The sequence below is a fragment of the Ahaetulla prasina genome, chromosome 1, assembly GCF_028640845.1.
Source record: "Ahaetulla prasina isolate Xishuangbanna chromosome 1, ASM2864084v1, whole genome shotgun sequence".
In the NCBI taxonomy this organism is placed as follows: Eukaryota; Metazoa; Chordata; class Lepidosauria; order Squamata; family Colubridae; genus Ahaetulla; species Ahaetulla prasina.
The window spans coordinates 33,514,250-33,535,882 of NC_080539.1; the positions used below are offsets into that span (position 1 = coordinate 33,514,250).

At 40.1% G+C, this 21,633-nt stretch overlaps 1 protein-coding gene across 2 annotated transcripts in view; it reads right to left on the reverse strand.

Moving 5' to 3' along the window:
- Nucleotides 1–12,973, reverse strand: part of ADCY3 (adenylate cyclase 3) — an 87,475-nt gene extending 74,502 nt beyond the window's left edge. The window contains exons 1-3 of one of the 2 annotated variants that reach the window (XM_058164795.1): nucleotides 12,482–12,973; nucleotides 11,799–12,305; nucleotides 10,110–10,984 (exon numbers count right to left, since the gene is read on the reverse strand). In XM_058164795.1, the coding sequence (XP_058020778.1) occupies nucleotides 10,110–10,793 (684 nt within the window). In that variant the 5' untranslated portion in view covers nucleotides 10,794–10,984; nucleotides 11,799–12,305; nucleotides 12,482–12,973. Of the gene's footprint in view, nucleotides 1–10,109; nucleotides 10,985–11,798 lie in introns of both variants that reach the window. The other variant, XM_058164796.1, reaches the window with a different exon arrangement.
- Between the last annotated feature and the right edge of the window lie 8,660 nt (nucleotides 12,974–21,633).

Below are 21,633 nucleotides of genomic sequence, written 5' to 3' on the forward strand. Positions count from 1 at the left end.
AACAACGTAGCTGCTTAAGTTTAGCTGTGAACCAGGAATTGTTATTATTGTGTATTTGCAAGTTCCTGATCAGTACACATAGGTCTTCACAGAAGCTGACATATAATGTTACAGTATCTGTGAGTTCATCCAGGTCTGCAGAGGTATCTTCAAAAATGTTCCAATAATGCAGTCAAAGCAAGCCTGTAGCTTTAACCAGGTTTCAGAGAAGCATAGGGCTGCTGAATTGTAAAAATCAGAATTGTATCTGTTTAAAAGGAGTATTTCATCCATCTTATTAGCAAGTAAACATACATTGGTTAGGAAAATTGAAGACAGAGGAGTTTTATTTCTCCTATTCCTTAATCTGTTTAAAATTCCCGCCCTCACTCCTCTCACTCTCAACTCCATGTGGTCAGCTACCCAGAATCACACATGCTTGGTGGTTCTGTTCATCATCAAATCACCTTTCCAATCAGCTTCCATGTTTCCAGTGTCTTTTCTCCCAGCTTGAAACTGAACCAGATCTGTGGTAGGTTGCTATCGGTACTCACCGATTTGGGCAAACCGGTAGCAGCGGTGGCGGGAGGCTCTGCCCACCCACCCGGATGTCATCAAATACACTCTGTGCATGTGCAGAGGTGGCGAGCAAGTAAGCAAAGTGAGCATGCATGAGCAAGCAAACCAGTAGCAAAGGTAAGTGAAACCCACCACTGAACCAGATGGATATTTCTTCCAACAATTTGTTATTTAAGTAGTTAGATTTGAGTCATCTTTTCTTAGTATTTCTAATATAAAGTCTACAGAATATGGCTGCCAACACAGCATCAAAAAGAAAAATCTAAGTTATAGGCACTAATCACTATGTTGCCCAGAATTATTAAATTAGTGAATTTAATACATTAAAAAGTCAAATGATGGGGGTGAGGGAGATCAGTAGCGTGTCTCTTTATTGGCAGGAACAACAAAATTAATCAAGAATATGGAAATGGTAGATTTGTCTCTATTCATAGATCTCTGATGATTTTCAGTAGATCTTCATTAACCTCTGACGAATAATCAAAAGCAGAAAGAAAAAAGAAAGAAAAAGAAAATGCAAAACTCCTTTCTGGTTGGATTTGTACTAAGTCTAAGCTTTTCTCGTCTAAAAAACAAAAATATTTATTGGTTCCTCTGGCCCAATTATTCTAGAATTTGTCCGATTCAGGAGAATTCAGGAAACACATAATTTTATGGACAATTCATATATATGAATGATACATAGATGCAATTGATGACTAGTCCCACCCTTGAATCATTTTACACCATGCTCCATTTTGCTCTCACCCCAAATATTTTCATTTTAGTTTATGGTCAAGCAACCTACCCACAATTGTATCAGAAACTTTCAGGTTCTGATAAAAATCCTAAATCTGCCTGTCCCTTAACTAGAGGCACGAGTTTAAGTTTCCATTTCTTCTGACATGGATTTCTTCTGACACATTTCCCATTTTCCCTACTTCTGCTCTGTGAGTTAGGTTCTAGCTTTCTTTGGGACTTTTCCTGCTTACAGTCTCCCATTTTTCTACTATTCTCTGCCTCCTGCCTTCCTTTTTTCCTCCCAGTCTTTCTACATGTGCTGCCTCTGGTAACTGGAGCAGAGCTGTTTAGTCAATGTTAAAGATGCTTCTGCCTGCCCCTGCTCTCTGGGAATTTAGCCAAACTAATCCCTGCTGTCACTGCAACTCTACAACTATTTATTATACTGCAACACAACAGAGTTAACATGCAGGATTTAGTTTCTTCTTGATGTAGGTTGCAGATTTTAGTTTTTTTCATGATGTAAAATTTAGGTGGCATCTCAGTTTAAAAAGAGCAAAGTATACAGCCATTGCTCTAAAGGATATGCCAGCCTTTTTACAAGTGAATTATGTTACCTTTTGTGAATTGTCTCAGACAAAAATACATAATCTATCAAGTGTAAAAAAAAATACTTTAAAGAAAACAGAAGGATATTTCACGGGTTGAAAATTATATGTATATATTGATTTTGGAGTATTATCATTCCTGAGATGCTAGATTGTCATTTTTAAACTATTACAGAAAAGATAGAATGCAGAACTCAGATGCATGACAAGCAATAAGTAGTCATTTTTCATCTGACCACCTGCTTGCCTTCAAGTTAATGAAATTAAACTGACCATGATTTCCCATCTGAGACCATGATTTCCCATCTGCTGTACAGTTTCAAAATGCAGGCTTTACAAAAATCCTGTATGTGCAAATACATAAAGGTGTCAGCTCTAAAGAGGGGGAACTGGCATGTGCACCAGCTGTACAAAGCTCTATGAGTCCAGAAATAGCAAGTGATAAGGATACTATACTTGGCTGGTGACATACTCATATCTCTAGTGTTAATATCTACAACTGTTATGAACAACCTAACTGGGGGTCAGGGGGAGATTCTTAAAATGTAAACTATTGTCCCACATACAGGAATGATGTAGCGGTGAAATCCAGCCGGATCTATCTGGATCGCGCGAACTGGTAGCACCAGCGGCGGGAAGCCATTACGTCCTGTTTTTGACCCTCTGCGCATGTGCGGAAGGCTCTGCACATGCAGAGAAGAGGCGCATGCGGTCACATTCCCAAACCAGTAGCAAAGGTAAAGTGCATTTTACCACTGGAATGATGACATCTAAAAGTTTTACCATTATATTTGAATGTACAGCAAGAATGAATCACATGTCGTGACCTGGAATGAATTTTAGGCAAAATCACAGGTCTTTTAAGGTTGCCACTTTTAATCTGTGGCACCATATTAACCCATTACATTGGCCCATCTTACTCGGTTAGGCAGGGAGGGTATTTTGCAGACCCCTTCAGTTAAAGAATTTTAACTGGTGGGGTCCAGTAAGAGAGCCTTTCTGCTATTCCCCCCCCCGCCCCATGTTTTGAAACATTCTCCCCCCAGAAATGAAATGGGCTCCTACTCTCCAGGGTTTCTGAAAATATCTGAAGACCTGGGCATGCCAACTTGCTTGGAGTCTCAGAGGAGCACATAGCAGTCAGATTGTTAGCGCGTGCCTCCCCACCCCACCTTTTTAACTTTCAATTGTAATAATTGTATTTTTGTTTCATTGCTTCCTAATATAATATTCATATATGTTTTTCATGTTTTTATGTTTAATTGTATACCACCCAGGGTTACTTCTTAAGTGATGTGTAGTTTCCAAATTAGTGTCCTCTCCTGAAAAACAGCCAATTAGAAAGGTTATATTCAAGGACTTTCCACTGGAATCTTATCTCATTTTTCCTCCAAAATTAGATGATCACTCTGAGCAACCCGTTGCTTATTTGACTGCTAAGTAGATAATTATATCAAAAAGTATTCTCTTCTCATATTCTAAATAAACTGTAAAATTTTAAATGTTTAATGTAAACTTTTAAAAGTTATGTTGACCAACCTATTGTTGTCTCAGAAGCATTCTTAAAAGTCTGCTTGTTGACAAATGATGTCCCATACACTCAGAGGTACCTGATGAGTTAATGCAAGTACAGCATTCCCAGGGAATGTAATACAATTTTGCCAGGCACATAAGACAGCCAAGCATTCAGTCTCTCTGCCAAGTTAAATGCAACAAATAATAATAGTAATAGACACCTTGGACCTAATCCCAAAACATATGGAGCAGTGCTTGAACACCATGGGCATTGACAAAAGCACCATCAGTCAACTGCAAAAGGCAGCTTTACTTGGAACAGCTTATATTCCTTGGACACCCTCACAAACAACATCTATGTATCTCAGGTCCTTGGGAAAGACTCAATAGGTGGATAAAAATGCCAAATCCAGTCTAAACATATGGCTGACTATGCAACCAACATCATCATCATCATCATCATTACCTAGGATGCTGGCAGCAACCCGTATCAACCATTAGCACCAGTCAATGGTATTTGTAATACATTTTTAAATGTTCAGTTGACTGAGTTTCATTCTTAATGAATAAATAAATAAATAAATATTATTATTATTATTATTATTATTATTATTATTATTATTATTATTATTATTATTATTATTATTATTATTAATTATTATTCAAAGATAACTCAGCTGAAGTTTCAATTCAGAGGATGAAAGAACATCCCTATCCCAAAACGTAATTTTCCTTAAATATCACATCAATCAAAGGAATTCTAAAGCCATAAACAATAAGCAATATAAAATAATTTTGAAAAAGAATGATAATAGATAACAATTCAAAGCAACATTCCCAGATTGTGTAAGTTTTTTAATCTGTTTGGGGGAAATTGTCTAGAATGATCTGTTTGTGACAAGATCTGTTTGTGCAAGATATCCTGAGCATGACAAGCAACATTCTAGATATTTAGTATTCTGGGAAGGCCTAAAATAAATAATACTGTGGTTTTTTTCAGGATGCTAGCTGCCCAAGTAAGGATATACTACTGGACAAAACAAGTTAGGACTAGGGGAAAAAATATGTAAGTCCAATTCAGTTTTCTCCCTAGAGAATTCATTCTGTTTTCTAAAAAGTACTAAGATTATCATCATAATCAACACCGCCACCATTCTCCTCTTACTTTTCAATATGTTATTTTACTTCTCTCATCCATATTCTACTAGTAAACTGACCTATTTTCATAGCCATTTGAGAGCAAATTTGTTTCTTTTTCTTTTGTAATAGACTTCCATTCCAGTTAAAAAGAAAAAAAAACCATTTTAGCTCACAATTATATTTACTGTGATTTTTGTGCATTTAAGGCACCAAGAAACAATGTGTTTTAGGGAATTCGGTAACTTATTTCAGAAAATCTAATCCATACCTTTACTTATCTCGTAGCATGGTTAACATCAAGTCATAATGAGAGATAGTCTTAAATAAATGTCGACAATATGGAAACATGGAAATCACTGATTCAACAGATAAGGAGATGCTGCATTTCTCAAAAGACGTTTCATGAGTGGAAAAATATTTTGCCCAGCTATTTGCCCTTGAGTGATATGATTAAGGTGTCCCAACCTTGGTGCCATTTTGCTTTATGAAAGACTCAGAATTCCATTCGTGCCAAACGAAGGCCACTTATTACACATAACACATTTATCTCTGTTAGAGCATAAGAGACTCCGGGACTATATATAGTGCTCACTGAAGCTGCAGAATATCTCTGACAATTTACATTATTCATTCACCACTACTAGAACGATTGTGCTAAAGAATGGCCCAAAGAAACCCAGGTGGTTTTGCTCCAAGGGAATTCTTCATTAATAAAGGAATAATGATTTAGGAATACTTGGTACCTGCAAACAACCATATCAGATGGATTTTTCCAGCTATACCTGACTCTTACAAAGAACCCTTAGCTGCCTTCATCTTGACAATATCAAAAAGTTGTTCTACATATCGTCTTGCAAAATTCAAATGTGAGGCTTTTCAGGGATTATCACATAGCATCAGAGCTACCTGAACAAAGTTAAGTGGACTTCTGTATTGAAAAAAGAGTTTCAAATTCTCCCATTGCTCATAGCAATTTTTCTTGTGCATGGCATTTTCATTTCTGCCCTTATTTGAAATGTATGTAACTGCAATGGCAGCTGCAGCTATTGACAAAGTGTGGATTGCGGGCAAACTGCTTCAAGGAGATATTTCCTCTCACTGAGACACACTCCACTCTCCTGATGTAGAAAAACACCCCACAAGTGCCAACTGCTCCACCTTGATGAAGAGCTAAATACACCCAACCTGCCTCAATGGGCCATTGTGCCTTGTAAACAGCAGTGAAAGGAAGTAAAGCAGCTGCTCCAATCCACGAATTAAAAGCATAGCATAATTTCATGGATGACTAAACCAGCTGCTTTGGTTCCACGCAGCTTCTGAGTAAAATTCAAAGTGCTGGTAACACCTATAAAGCCCTGTATGACATAGGGCCTTGCCCTAATTGTCTCCATTCGTTTCTGCCTGCCCAATATGTTTTGCTAAGGAGACATTTCCTGACAGTAAAAACAATCAACTAGTGCAGCGGTTCTCAACCTGTGGGTCGCGACCCCGTTGGGGGTCGAATGACGATTTGCCAGGGGTCGCCTAAGATCATCGGAAATATAGGAAGTATACTTGCAAGTCGAAGAATCACGCTCCAATGGTTGACTCCACAAGCCAGCTGCAGGCTCTTCAAATCGCTAGCCGAATTCGGCTTCAGGCGCAATGAATTAAAAAAGAGAGACATCTTTGCTCTGATGTCTCCCTCTCAAGCCAACTGCAATCACTCCCAACCGCTAGCCTAATCTGGCTTCAGGCGCGATAAACTTAATAGGGGAGGAGTCTCCGCTTTAATGCCTCCGTCCTCAAGGCAATCGCAAGCAGTTCAGATTGCTAGCCAATATGGCTTCAGGCACGATAAATTAAAAAAACAGTTTGCCGCTTTTTTTCCCCTTCTGCGGCTGGGGTCGCCACATCGTGGGGAATTTTATTAAAGGGGTTGCATCACTATAAAGGTTGAGAACCACTGAACTAGTGGAACAGCTTGCCTTCAAAAGTTGTGGGCGCTCCATCACTGGAAGCTTTTAAGAAGAGACTGGACAGCCATTTGTCTGAAATGGTATAGGCTCTCCTACTTGAGCAGGGGGTTGGACTAGAAGACTTCCAAGATCCCTTCTAGCTCTGATGCTGTTCTGCCCTGTTCCATTTGTCGTCTTGTGGAATTAAAGTGGCATGTCGCCTCCATTGCATCCCCTTGGCCGCAGCATCCCATCAGAGAAGGGTGGCATTCTCTCTTCTAGGATTCTGGAAAGCTCTGAAAACCTGGAGCTGATGTATTATTGTTTGCGTAGAGTTTAGAGCCAATTTTTGTTGTCTATAAGATTATTTTAGTCTGGGCTATCAATTTGGCTTAATGTTTCGATCTATTTTTAATGGTTTTTCTAGTTTTGTACACTGTCCAGAGTTCATTGGCTACTAAATTCAAACAAAATAGAAACAAAGTATAATCCCCTTTTACAGTCACTGGGGGCTAGCATATAAAGCTTCCTGTAGCAGAGCCAGAATTTCAGCAAACATGGATGCTTTTAGTATGTCCAATGACAGAATTTGGTAAATATGTACGTATGTTTTGTTCATCTGGAGCACCATAGACTCCAAAATACTGTTCAAGGTATTGAATATGCACAAGCCTGTCTTTTACAGGTATCATCAAAAAGGTCAATTTAACTTTTAAGATTCCATTTTTTATTATGTCAACTTTATAAGATTGTTCTTTCACAATATTGCTCCATCATAACCTCTCCTGAGACAGGTGCTCACATGTCTAACAGGACCCTGAACCTTACCACAAATTTACTAATTCAGTCATTCACGCTTGCTAGCTGATTTACTAACCACTCATAATCAGCCTTCCCCAATTTCAAATGTGTTGGATCACATGCCTTAATTTCCACCAGGACTTACTGGCCAGAGGTTTGGGAATTTGTGGATCATTGCATTCAGAGGACTTCAAATTGATTATCACTCTTGATGCAGCAATACTATAGCAAGTTCTATTTTCATTGCCACTTTCATGTCTTTATATTCCATTTCCAACTTCTGGATGTGAAATCTTTTATATGAGCATTTAATTTTCAAATGTTCTAACCAGGACGAAGCCAGGAAGCATTGTCTTTGGTCCTTTTTTCAAACCTGTCACACAACTAAATCTGAAAATTCTCAGAAATGGGTTTAGTCATTTAAACTGACTTGCATAGGCAAAGGGGAAAGAGACAGATGGTTAAACCCATATTTTGTTTTTTTGTGAATTTGCACAGCTCTGCTTTCCAGGACTTTTTTTGAAAATAGCAGGAATTACCCAGGTTCAGTGCAAAATTAGGCAATCCCCAGTCAAAAGTACTTTTGATTAAACCTATCCATAATTAAAAGATCAGCTTTTCCCAATTGTAGATTGCAAGTCCCAGAAACCCAGCCATTTGGACATGCCAATTAGCATGAAGAGAACTGTAGTCAGAAAGCTCAGATTTCAGGGAAAGCTATCCTAGGGTCTGATCTGGAGCACAGACAGCAAGGCTCTCACGGACTTTCAAAATATCAGTATGCCAAGCAACTGCAATTGAGCCAGTCCTAACAAAAGCAAGCAAACCAAATAAGGATTGATCTCATGTACCATGCTAAACCATGGTTTATTTGGTCAATAAGTCATTAGCATGCCATGCTATGCCAAAAACCATGATTTAGAAACCAAAGTAAATATATTTATTTAGGCACTAAGTCAATTGCACTGTGTGGGACCAATCTAGAAACACCAGAGAAAACAGGATATGGGAGGAAGGATTTCTGTACCAAGAATTCATTCCATCCCAAGATAAGTCATAGAAAAATCAGCTGACCATACCCCTAAATCCAACATTTGCTTTTACTTATATAAGATGATTCACAACTCATTCAACTGGATTACAAGCAGGCCAACTCTGCATTTCAGAAAGCCTTTGTATGTGTTGGATCTCTTCCCTCCCACACCTCTTTTTCTCTTCCTAGCTGCTGCCTCTATCTGCTTCTCTTACTTAAGATCTTAGCTACCAATTGGTTCCCAACCCACTACTTCAGTTATAAAAAAAAAAACTCTGCAGGAGGAAGGTACTTTCAGTAGAGTCTAATCAGTGTTTGGTTCCACTCTACTACTTCTGAACATTATCTTAGATTACAGCATTATACCCAATATCAAAACTGCATATTATATTTAGAGTAAGTTAAGATGCTGATAAACTGGAGTGGAGTGGAAATAAAATCAGTTCAGCTTCAGTGAAAATTGTGGCTGCCCACAGAATCACATCCTTTGTCTAGGCATGACAATCCCTGATGACAAACGTGATTGGTAGCACTCTCTTTAGGAAGATCACTCTTACAAGAGAAAAAATCTGCTTTTCCTCAAATGAAATCAACTTTAAATTATCTGTAGCATTCTCTATGGAGATTCTCAATCATTGAGGCCATGGTTGTCCCAAAGGTGCTTTTCCATAAAGGTAACAAGATTTTCTTGATTTTTTTTCAGGAAACGTTTCACCTCTCATCCAAGAAGCGTCTTCAGTTCAACTGAAGCACCTCTGGAATATTGTAGCATTACAAAATAAAACCGTTTACAGGCTTTTTCTGTTTTGGCACCCTGCCCCCTCCAAATAAAATTCAGACTGTGAAATCTAAATGCTTTTTGGATTTTAATGTTTGAAACATTTTAAAGGCATATTCTCTTTAAAAAAATTAAATTACTAAAAATAGATCTGTGTAACAAGCTTTATTTTGGACTTGATAGTTGGATTTTCTCTCTGTACCCCAAACTCTATATTTTAGCAACAGTGTGGCAAGAAGAAACTTTAAGGATTATTATGTCTGGTGGAGAAGGGGCCAGTTAGTCGTGTAGAGCAGGGGTCCCCAATCCTAGCCCATGGATTGGCACCAGTCCACAGCATGCCAGCAACAAGTCCACGCAAATGCGGGAAGTGAAGCCCCATCTGAGGGATGCAGGCAGCATGCAAAACCACACCTCCTCCAGTCCGTGGAAAAACCTTTCTCCATGGAACCGGTCCCTGGTGCAACATAGCAACACCCTACACAGCAATGCCAATGAACTAGGTTTAGAGTCATGAGATCTTGAAACCCATGGTACCATTTGCTTGTTTTCTGAAATGGTGGCTGAGATTCTAGAAATTAAAATGATATAAAATATGTTAGGCTTGGAATTCCACATATGTGAACTAGTTCTATGGAGCCATTTTATCCACAGCACTAATCTTCCTCCACAAACTCACTAATCCTTTGTCCAAAATCAAAAGGTTCCATTTTTTCCTTCCTTTCCATTAGGTCCCAAAAGTTTTGGAAGTGATTCCCCAAAAAGAGGTCCAAAAAGTATTACCATCTTGTAATTTTTAACACAACTATAATTGTATTCCATTTATAATAAAATATATAACTGGAAAGTAACCAATTGACTTATTGTCATCAAATGTCAATAAGCATTAAGCTTATTGAATGGCTCCCATCCATCTGCTCAATAGCCAAGGGAAGCTTTCAGCCTAGAAGAAGATATGCACCTTTGCCCTCATTCACGGGCTTCCTTTTTTTTTTTTTTAACCAACACATCGTTTTTACCTGCCACAGCAAGGCGATTCCATAGATGGACTCCAGCTGCTGCTGCTTCTGCTGTGCAATGGTGACTCCTAATACAAGCGTGTGGATGCCACAAGAAATGGCTGAGATAAGGACAATGGGCATGAGATGCAAGGGCAGGGTGATGAAGAAGGAGAAGACAAAAAAGGCCTGCCATCCAACTGTGTCACTGGCCTCGTGGTAGCAGGCAAAATTCAAGCCCAAGTAGCAGAATATCTGAGCAGCTATCAGTATCCACAGAATGTATGGCATGAATTTCCGGGTGATACGATCAGGCAGGAGTTGATACTTGCATAGGATAAAGAGGAGGATCTGGGCAGCCAGGCCCACTGATGCTGCCACAGTAGGGGCCAGCTTCTCTGAAGTGTATACTACTGTGCACATGATGATAACGTAGCAATCAAACAGGGCTGCAAAGACCACCAGGACCAGCAAAGTTTCATGACGCTGCCTCCGGAAGTAGGTCTGGTAGAGGTTCTCCAGGGACTCAGGGGCAAACGTGAGTCGCATAAAACGGGGCAGACAGAGGCAAGAACCTGAGTTCCTCACCGTCACCTCATGGGTCCGGCCAACCCCATGCTCAGGGTCAGAAGGCAAGCTGACTGAATAGTCTGCAGAATACTCTACTGAGTATTCAGGCTCGGAGAATGCCCTATTCCGAGGCATCCTGCTGGTTTCCACCACACAATCCTTAGATACTTTGTGAAAAGAATCTGCCTAGAAGCCAAAAGTTACCTCAGCAACAGTTCAGCTCCCAGTATCCTGGAAGGCATGGAAGCTTTAGGAACAGGTATTCAGTGGCTTCTTCCGGTGTCAATTTTCAAGATGTCATCTTCCCAACACATGACAGCCCCTGACTGAGAGAGAAATATATTAGCAGGGGGGGAAAAGACAGACTGTCTTCCCTTCAGGTCTGGCCTACTATAACATGGGTTGAATCTCTACCAATATCCAAGCTCTACAAACTGTCACCCTCAGCTGTCACTCCCATTTCACTTTGACACTTCACCCAAATGAATTTTGTACTAAGAATACATTAAAAATTAACATTTTGCAAACACAAGTGACTATATTATATGACTAAGTTTCAGAAGCATTTTATTAAAAAGTTTAGATAGTCTGGTTTTCACAATTTCAAGCATCAAAGGCTTCTAAAAATGTAGGAAGATAGAGCAAAGTTAATTTTCCAATCAAACATTATATATTTGCTTCTTTTATTTTTTCTAGCTTCTGTTTCATGCCTGTGCCCCTAAATCACACAACTGTTTCATCTGGGGTTAACAAAACTCAATGGCTGTATTCACATTATTGTACAGGCAGTGCTCAAACAAACTACATTATGGCTCATATTCCTGGTTTTGCAGCATATTGAACCACAGTTGAACCCAACCTGATTTAAGCCTTGTCTAGGAAAATTCACTCAATAAATATAGAAACAGAAAATTTTGGGGCAAATGTTGGATTCATTCCCTCCTGCTAATTTATAGCAATCATCCAAATTTGATCAGAAAAGGATCCTGAATCCATAAGAAAAGATAAGGTAGGTAGAAAGAATGGAAGTAAGTTGGCCACTCTGCCTGCACCCTCCCACAATCTTCCTCAGTTCTTCTAGCAAGTCCAGTATCTCCCCGCTCAGTTTCATATTCACCAAAAATTGCTCTCCCTTCTTACCAGTTTTCTCAGTGGTGTCTGCAAAAGTAGGTTGGTTGAAATCTTTGGATCAGGCCCCATTGAAATGTCCTCTAAGCTTATGTGTGATATTCAGCTTTCTCCCACACAGAGAAGGAGTGACAAAGGTGGGAAGCAACTCTGTCAAGAGTCTTCTTACAGCCTCTTCCTGGCTGCCACTTTGAGATGGAGAGCTTGACAAAGGTGGGGAGGCGGGAGAGAAGCCTCTTCAGCAGCAACCCAGCCCAAATAAAGCCACCATTTTTTCAGAAGAAACCCCCGTTTTCTTTTCAGCAGAAAGGTCCAGCTCAGCTATGCCCCTTCCCCAAGTCTTCTCTATTCATCCATCTCACACCGGAGCCTCTGGATTCATCCGTATCTCAGGTCTGGGTCCTGGGATCAGCTTTCTCTGCCTTGCTCTCCCCCGCAAGATGTGCGGTCGGTTATTTCTGCCACTGTGGACGACCCCGCGTTCTTTGCTGCTGCGCCTGCGAGGGTTTGCGTGTGTCCCTGCACAAAAGGGAGATATTTTTTTTAAAAAAGAGAGCGGGGGGAGGAAGAAGAGCTGCAGCCAAAGAAAAAGGAGGAGCAAAGCAAGGCCTCTTCGGGAACGATGAAGGAGACCGAGGGTGGCGGTGGTGCTGGGGATGGGAGGAACTCAAAAAAAGTGCCAAACAAACACCCACACGTGTCAAAACGCCGAGCTGCTGAGGGCTGGGAGTTGCCTTCCCCTCTCTCGCCTTCCGAAAAACGTCACACGGCACAAGGCAAGAGGGAGACTCTCCCAAAGACTGAGGATGGGTGGTCGGGAATGGCCGGACTTCTGCCCCCAAGAAGCTCCGGAGTGGGAGATGGTTCCAAGCCAAGAGGCATCTCTCTCTCTCTCTCTCTCGGGAATCTCTCCTAACCAGCAACCCGGCGAAAGAGGAAGATGCCTTTTGCTTTCCCCGGCGCTCACGGGCTGTTCGGGAGCCTCTTTGCCAGGCTTCGACGTCGGATCTCCCCGGCCGGCGAAAAAAAGGCTCGCTCGGGAACCGCGCCGCCTCTCTTCTTCGGCGGCGGCGACGGCGGTTCTCCTGGCAGGCGCAAGCGCCTAGCGCCAAAGAGCAGGCGGCTGAGCCGACAGCCAAGGCAACCCCACCCCTGCCGGCCCGTTTCCTCGGCCTCTCCCACGGTCTGCTTCGGTACTGGAGAGCCTGGGAAAGGAAAGCCGGCACAGCTGCCCAAATCCCACCCTTTTTTTTTTCCCCCCTCTCGGCCCGTTGGAGAACTAACCCTTTGTGTGCTCTGGGCCGACAACAACCTGGCAGGAAGGACCCGCAGCTTACCTGAGGCCACTCCTGCTTGTTCCCGCCACGCAGTTGTTAAGATGCCCAAAGCTCCGCCGTCCTGGTCTCCACTAAACTTTCTAGAAGGAGACCCTGGACACCTTCGGCGCAGTGCCTTGCCATCGCTTCATGCCCTCTCGGGTTGAACCGGAGGGTTTAAAACAGGCCTGGAAAGTTCTAAGAAAGGGAAAAGTAAGATTCACAGGTTGCTTAACTATAAAGTCATTTGTCCCACTTTCTTTCCATGTATGAAAGTTTGCTATGGGAGAATGAAATAGAGTTGCTGTTTGTTGCTTTGGAGGGCAAGGCGGGGGTGGCGGCACAAGGACCATTAATGAAGGAAAATAACAGGGAAGCTGATAGCAATAGCACTTAGCACTTCATAGTGCTTTTTACAGTTCTCTCTAAGTGGTTTACAGAGTCAGCCTATTGCCCCCAACAATCTGAGTCCTCATTTTACCCACCTCAGAAGGATGGAAGGCTGAGTCAACCTTGAGCCTGGTGAGATTCGAACTGCCAAATTGCAGCTAGCAGTCAGCTGAAGTGGCCTGCAATACTGCACTCTAACCACCGCACCACCATCTGTACTTTATTGTGAGCCTTGCAGTATATTCAGCCAAAATAGAATACAATAAGAGTTGGAAAGGACCTTGGAGGTCTTCTAGTTCAACCCACTGCTCAAACAGGAGACCCTACAGACAAATGGTTGTCCTGGAAGCTTTTGAAAGCCTCCAGTGATGGAACACCCACAACTTTGAAAGGCAAGCTATTCCATTGGTTGATTGCTCTCACCCTTAGGAAATTTCTAATTGGTTCTAGGTGGCTTCTCTCCTTGGTTAGTTTCCATTCATTGTTTCTTGTCTTGCCTTTTGGTGCTTTGGAAAGTGATTTAGACCCCCTCGTCTTTATAAGAGCCCCTCAAATATTGGAACACTGCTATCATGTCTCCCCTAAAGATGGGCTCTTAATTAACACATGGGTTCATATATGTAACACTACTCACCATTGATTTGTTTGCTACATTAAGGTAAAACCAAAGAAACCATTAAACCATGTATGACCTCAATCAATGTGTCTTCACTAAGGTTTGTTCAGCCTATAAAATGAATGACCCATTGGGTGAGCAATAAATATTTTCAGTAGCCAACTTTTATTATGTTTCTGCAATACAAAGCTAGTAAAAACGGTTTATAGGGCCACTAGAGCAGACCTGGGCAAATTAAGGCCCATAGCCATCCGCCTTTGTCGTCTTATCCGGCCCTATGAGGCCAATCATAAACACCATAAAAAATAAATTGCACTGGTTCAATAATTGTTTTTCTTATTTAACCAATAGACCACAGTTTCACATAACCTAATATACATATTTACAGAGTGCTTTATTCTTCTGATTATCAGTACCAGCTATTCAAAATATTTAATTTAAATATTTTACAATGAAAGAAAGTTGGTGGCCCTCTGACACAATTCAGGCTTCTCATGCGGCCCCTGATAAAAATTAATTGCCCACCCCTGCACTAGAGCCTCTTTGGTCTAGTGGTTAAGGCACCAGGCAAGAAAGCACTTTAGCCATGAATGCTGGCTGGGTGACTTTGGACCGGTCCCTTTTTTTTTTTTGTCAAACCCACCTCACATGGTTGTTTTTATGATGAAAAGAGCAGGAGGAAGGAATATTAGGTATGTTCACCACCTTGAGTTATTTGTAAAAAATAATAAAGGTAGGACAGAGACAGAGAGAAAAAGATGATAGATAGATAGATAGATAGATAGATAGATAGATAGATAGATAGATAGATAGATAGATAGACAGACAGACAGACACAGATAGATGTTTTTGAATGTTGATCTCATCCAGTCTGATGAGCTTACCAAATCCTTTTAAATAAAAGATTCTTCACCATGGCTTAAAGTAAGGAAATTATACTGCATACAGTATTAATAAAATAACCCTTTTATAAATATTCATATAAATTAATTACCAGAGCTAATATGTGTTTTAACTACATTAGCGGGTGGTTGGGTCCATTAAATTAGATACTTGCATAGAAAGTATTTTTGAACTTAAATGTTATTAGGCCACTCTCCTCCAATTCAGTAATGGCCATGCAGGCTGAGAATTGGGGGGGTTGGACCAAGCATTCACACCAGCATTGTGAAGATTCTAGATGAAGCAGCCAGGACTTATGTATTTGTTGCTAGTGTTGTGCTTTGGGTCACACTGCCTTTATACCAGGAAATCAAGCTTTAATTACTCAAGGAAAAAAGAAACTGCACAGTATCATGTGAATCCGTTTTCAATTAGGAAATAAAACTTCTGCCCTTGATATGTTTGTAGTCCTTCCCTCAATAGATCCATGATAGGCAGATTTAAAATAAGACTTATGGCAGCTGTCCACAAACTAGAGAAGAATGATTATAAAGGTGAAGGACTTGCCCCAATCTGCATTTCCAACCCCCCCTCTGGCCTTGAGAATTAGTCTCCTTCCCGTTTTCTTCCCCTGCCCGTCTTTTTATGTACCTTGCCTATTTTAGGCTGGAGCCTAAGGGCAAGGCCTGTGTCTCTTCTAATTGATATGGGTCACTTGGGGAGTCATCATCTGTCTGAAAAAACAAATAAAAATGCAATGAAAACATGAAGGGTTAAATAAATATGAAGGGGAGACACAGTTGCTTTCTTTCCATATATGAAAGTTTGCTATCAGAGAATGAAATAGACTTGCTTTTTGTTGCTTTGGGGGGCAAGAGGGGGGCAGCACAAGGACCATTAATGAAGGAAAATAACAGGGAAGCTGATAGCAATATTATTATTATTATTATTATTATTATTATTATTATTATTATTATTATTATTCATTCGATTTTTATACCGCCCTTCTCCGAAGGACTCAGGGCGGTGTACAGCCAAAAGTAAAAACAGACAATACAATATACAATTTAAAATACAAATTAAAAAATTTATTTTATAATTGGCCTAAAAAACTTTAAAATATATAAAACTAAAACCCCATTAAAATTAATATTAAAAAATTTAAAATCGATAAAATTTAAAATCGATAAAATTTAAGCCAGCCCCGCACGAATGAAAAGATGTGTCTTCAGTTCGCGGCAGAAGGTCCGAAGGTCAGGTATTTGGCGTAAACCCGGGGGAAGCTCGTTCCAGAGTGTGGGAGCCCCCACAGAGAAGGACCTTCCCCTGGGGGCCGCCAGCCGACATTGCTTGGTGGACGGCATCCTGAGAAGTCCCTCTCTGTGAGAGCGTACGGGTCGGTGGGAGGCATGCGGTAACAGCAGGCGGTCCCGTAAGTACTTAAGACATATATACCGCTTCATAGTGCTTTTTACAGCCTCTCTAAACGGTTTACAGAATCAGCATTTTGCCCCCAACAATCTGGGTCCTCATTTTACCGACCTTGGGAGGATGGAAGGCTGAATCAACCTTGAGCCTGATAAGATTTGAACTGCAGCTAGCAGTCAGCTGGAGCAGCCTGCAGTACTGTACTCTAACCACTGCACCACCTGATCAGAGATAAAAGGAACAACAAACTCCTTCCTGGTGTTAAGAGATGTTCAAAAGCAGAACAGCCTCAGGAAATCACCCTTTCCTGGATGTTTTTAAGATGTGGGGGCTGCAATTATTCAACTCCTTGGAATGAATTCTATTTTTTTCAAATTTATTTCTTAGATGTATTATATCAAAATAATACAAAGCAATGAAATTATTAAAGCACAGGGTTTCAACTGATGCTAACCGCTTTCCCCCATAAGAATGGCATCCAAGAAGCCTCTCGGGCTAGTCCAAATTAAAGTACATCTATCCAAAACCTAACCCTGGTACTTTCAGAATCAGGAGGAACCATTTAAGCAGAACCCTGCTCCCTGCAGAAATTCATATTAAAGTATCTCTTGATGAGGTCTACTTGAACTTATTTATTTAGTCAATTTGCATAGCTGCCTAATCAAACTGTGATTTGGGGCAGCTAACATCCAGTTTAAAAAAACGCCAAAATAGCCAAACAAAAATTAAAATACATCTTACCTGAGGCCACCACATATCCACAATAAATCGAGGATGATGTTACCTGGTTTGGTAATGAAAAGTTGGCAAGGAAACAACCAAACTCAGAGAGAAATAAGAACTCCACAATAAATGTATCCCTCAAAACACAGACACTAACTTCCTAGCTAAAGACCTACTGGGAAAATCAGATCTTATGGCTTTGAAGGGCTAGCAGAGTTGGAACCATCCAAATCTTGAGGGGTCTCTGCTGTTTATGGGACAGGCACAGTGACACAGAAGCCATGGTGATGGTATGTGGGAATGACCTTGGGAGGCAGGAGGAAGAACTGAAGATTTGATAACCATCATTAAAAGATATCTCAGTTTAAGGGTTTCTATGTCATTTTATTCTATTTTATATATTTATGTATTAAATTATATTGTATCTTATCCTATAACTATTGTATTTACCCTATTCTTATTTTAAATTGTTTATATAAGATTTTATTGGCGATATGTGTTTGCACCTTGTGCTTTGATATGGCCTATAGGCTAATCAAAGCTATTATTTTAAACTGTATTTTATTCCAATTTCATTTTAAATCTTATTCTATTCCAATTCCATTTTAAACTGTTTTTATCATTTTAGTAATAATTTGTGCCTGGAACTCTGCACTTTGATATGGCCCAAGTTTACAGGAGGTGGGGGACATGGGAAGCATTTCAGAAGGGACCCTTCCTAGTTTCCTGGAGAGTAAAAGGAGAGGAGAGGAGCAATACTTTCACTCTTGCAAGATGCTGTTACTGTAACCTTACAATAAAGACAGAGTTAGTACTCATAATTGTATTTCTTATCTGAACCACCTGGAAGGATTAACACGTACCCTCCTAGATCCCACCAGATGAATTGTTTAATAGAAAGAACCTGAAGCATGCTCACTTTATTGGATCTTTGGGGACTGACAGAAATTAGAGATAGACAGTCCTATAAATATTCCATCCCCATAGTATGAAGACCTTTGTAGGTGACAATCAATACATTGAACCAAAAATCCTCTGGCAGCCATTGCAGCTCAATAGAGGCACACTGATGTGTGTCCATTACCACACACACTACCACATTCTGATCAGCTGTAGGTTCCAAGTGATCTTCAAGGCAATTCCATATAGTGTATGTTGCAATAATCCGATGAGAAATGGCCAAAGTGTGAGTGACCATGAACAGGGCCTCCTGATCCTGGAATGGATATGTTTGTCACACAAAATGAATTTGTGCAAAGGTCCTCCTGGCCATGACTTTCTCCTATTCTTCCGGTAGGAATCAAGTGTCTAGGCAGTTATTTATCAATTCTGGTGGTGAGTGCTATTCCATCCAGAACCAATGATGGAATTTCTCTGATCGAGTGGTCTCAAAATCCCAGAGTCATTTGGTCTTGTTAGGGTTGAGCTAAATCCATTCCTCCCCATCCAGCCTCCAGAATTGAAAAAAAAGACTGATGGCATCATTCGGTCAACCCAGGGTCGTGATATATGCAGTTGTGGGATTCAAGTAATTTAACAACTGTTTCTCTGCCCTAATGATTTCTTCCAACAACCAGTTTGCCAAACTGCACAGAAAGTTAACAACTGGTTCTCCCAAAGTAGTGCGAACTGGTTGAATCCCACCACTGGATATATGGTATGTAGCTAAGGCCTCAGTTGAATTGTGCACCAGACTCCTGGTTACAATCGCATGTTTCTTTAACCAGCCCAATGGGGCCCATCAGATACCAGAGGCAGTCCAAACAAATGGATCCTACTCCCCTACCATGGGGAAACTGCTGTGGAGATTTTCACAGAGTGAGTTGACTATCTCGCCCATCCAGATCACATTGCTATAGTACTGCCCTATCAGCACTACAAGATCAAACCAAGGAACAGATAACATGTGGGCCTAAAACTGCTTTTATTAGAACAGCCATATTAAAACATTAGTGTACTTCTCCCATTCCGGTTTTATTTTCTTGAGCATTAGGGGAGTTCCTACCTGAGAAGTTTCCATATATTTCATACAGGCTAAAGCCACATTGAACTGTTTGTTGCTTTGGCAATGGATTCTCTCTCTCTCTCAAGGTCATGTTCTATACTTCCAATATACCCTTAGATAAAGACCAAATTTAGTATGTGACCATAGTGTGTATGTATATGTTTGTGTATTGTGTGTACATGGTTTATTGCCTTCACATCCTTGAAAGGAGTCTATCATTTATTTGGATAACTGATGCTATTTTTTTCTTTTTCCTTATTTATTTTTCTTTGAATAATTGCCTCTGGAATTAATTCTTCTACTTAGTTTTTCAATAAATATTTGGAATCTTGGGGAGGTGACTTGAATAGAGAAATTTTAATAGATGCTTCAGATATGCCCTGGACATCCACTGTGCTATAACCCACTTCTGTGCAAACTAAAGAAATAAACATCAAGTTTTTTTTAAGATACCTAATGCAACTTGCAACCACAATTGAGCCCCAAATTTATGTTGTTAAGTGAGGCACTTGTTAAGTGAGCATTGCCCCATTTTACAACTTTTCTTGCCATAGTTGTTAAGTGAATCACCTAGTAAATCGGTTGTTATGTGAATCTGGCTTCTCCGTTGACTTTGCTTGTCGCAGAAGGGGATTACATGACCCTGGGACACTGCGAGAGTCATAAATAATCAATTGTCAAGCACCTGAATTTTGATCACATGGTCATGGGGATACTGCAAAGGTTGTAAAATGGTCATAAATCACTTTTTTCAGTGCTGTTGTAACTTTGAACAGTCACTAAATGAACAGTTGTTACATCGAGTATTACCTGTATAGACAATGTACAAGATGAATTAATTCTTACCTTCACTTTTCTGGAGAAGTTAGGGTAACTGGAAGATGCATGTTGCTAGGCATATTCACTCACTTTTTTGAATCATTATCATCCTTTATATTAAAAATGGCTAGGTATCAGATTTAATCCTATGTACCTTAATTCTACTTTCTATAGTTAAGGATGAGAGAACAACTCTGCAATGAAAGGTATACTGTCCGCAGCTAGATAAGAAATACTAACACGTTGGAAAAGCTGCTTGGGTCATTCAACAGATAAGTGGATTGGGAGATTATGGAAATAGCTTTGGCTTAGAATATGAACGCAAACTGACTTTCCTAAGGAAATATCTTGCTTTGGCTTCACTGATAGATGCTGCTTTTTCATCATACATGTTAATTCGAATAATCAAATTAGCTTTTTGAATAACTACTGCTAATTGCTCTTGGGCAACATTCTACCAAAGGATCACGCAACTGATACAATAAATTTCATCCAATGAGGGGCTGATATTAACATATTAGATGTTAATGTTTTGCATTTTTAATAAATTAATTCTTTAAAAAGTTGCATTTCACTACGATGGACAGGTAGAAATTTGGAGTCAAATAAAAGATTAAAAACCAAGACTGTCGTACATTTTGTATTCTGTAACTATTTCACCTGGTAATTCATATCATTTTGTCCTTATAGCAGAGCTTCCAGTTAATATGCACAATAAAAATAGATATTCCTCAACTTACAACCACAACTGAACCCAACATTTCTGTTAAGTGAGACATTTGTTCAGTGATATTTGCTCCATTTTACGACCTTCCTTGTGTCGTGTCCCACTCCTCCGCTGACGGCCGGGTCAGGGAAATCCGAATCAGGTGTGCCTCTGCAGCTCTGCCAAAGTCCTAGCAAAGTCCTCAGAGCAGGCAGGAGACCAGAAAGTGACTTCAGCAAGATATGTTTAGACTTTGCCTGACTCAGAGAATGCCAGAAAGCAGATCCTTTATATTAAAATGGCTAGGTATCAGATTTAATCCTATGTACCTTAATTCTACTTTCTATAGTTAAGGATGAGAGAACAACTCTGCAATGAAAGGTATACTGTCCGCAGCTAGATAAGAAATACTAACACGTTGGAAAAGCTGCTTGGGTCATTCAACAGATAAGTGGATTGGGAGATTATGGAAATAGCTTTGGCTAAACTGACTTTCCTAAGGAAATATCTTGCTTTGGCTTCACTGATAGATGCTGCTTTTCATCATACATGTTAATTGAATAATCAAATTAGCTTTTGAATAACTACTGCTAATTGCTCTTGGGCAACATTCTACCAAAGGACCATAACTGATACAATAAATTTCATCCAATGAGGGGCTGATATTAACATATTAGATGTTAATGTTTTGCATTTTAATAAATTAATTCTTTAAAAGTTGCATTTCACTACGATGGACAGGTAGAAATTTGAGTCAAATAAAAGATTAAAAACCAAGACTGTCGTACATTTTGTATTCTGTAACTATTTCACCTGGTAATTCATATCATTTTGTCCTTATAGCAGAGCTTCCAGTTAATATGCACAATAAAAATAGATATTCCTCAACTTACAACCACAACTGAACCCAAAATTTCTGTTAAGTGAGACATTTGTTCAGTGATATTTGCTCCATTTACAAC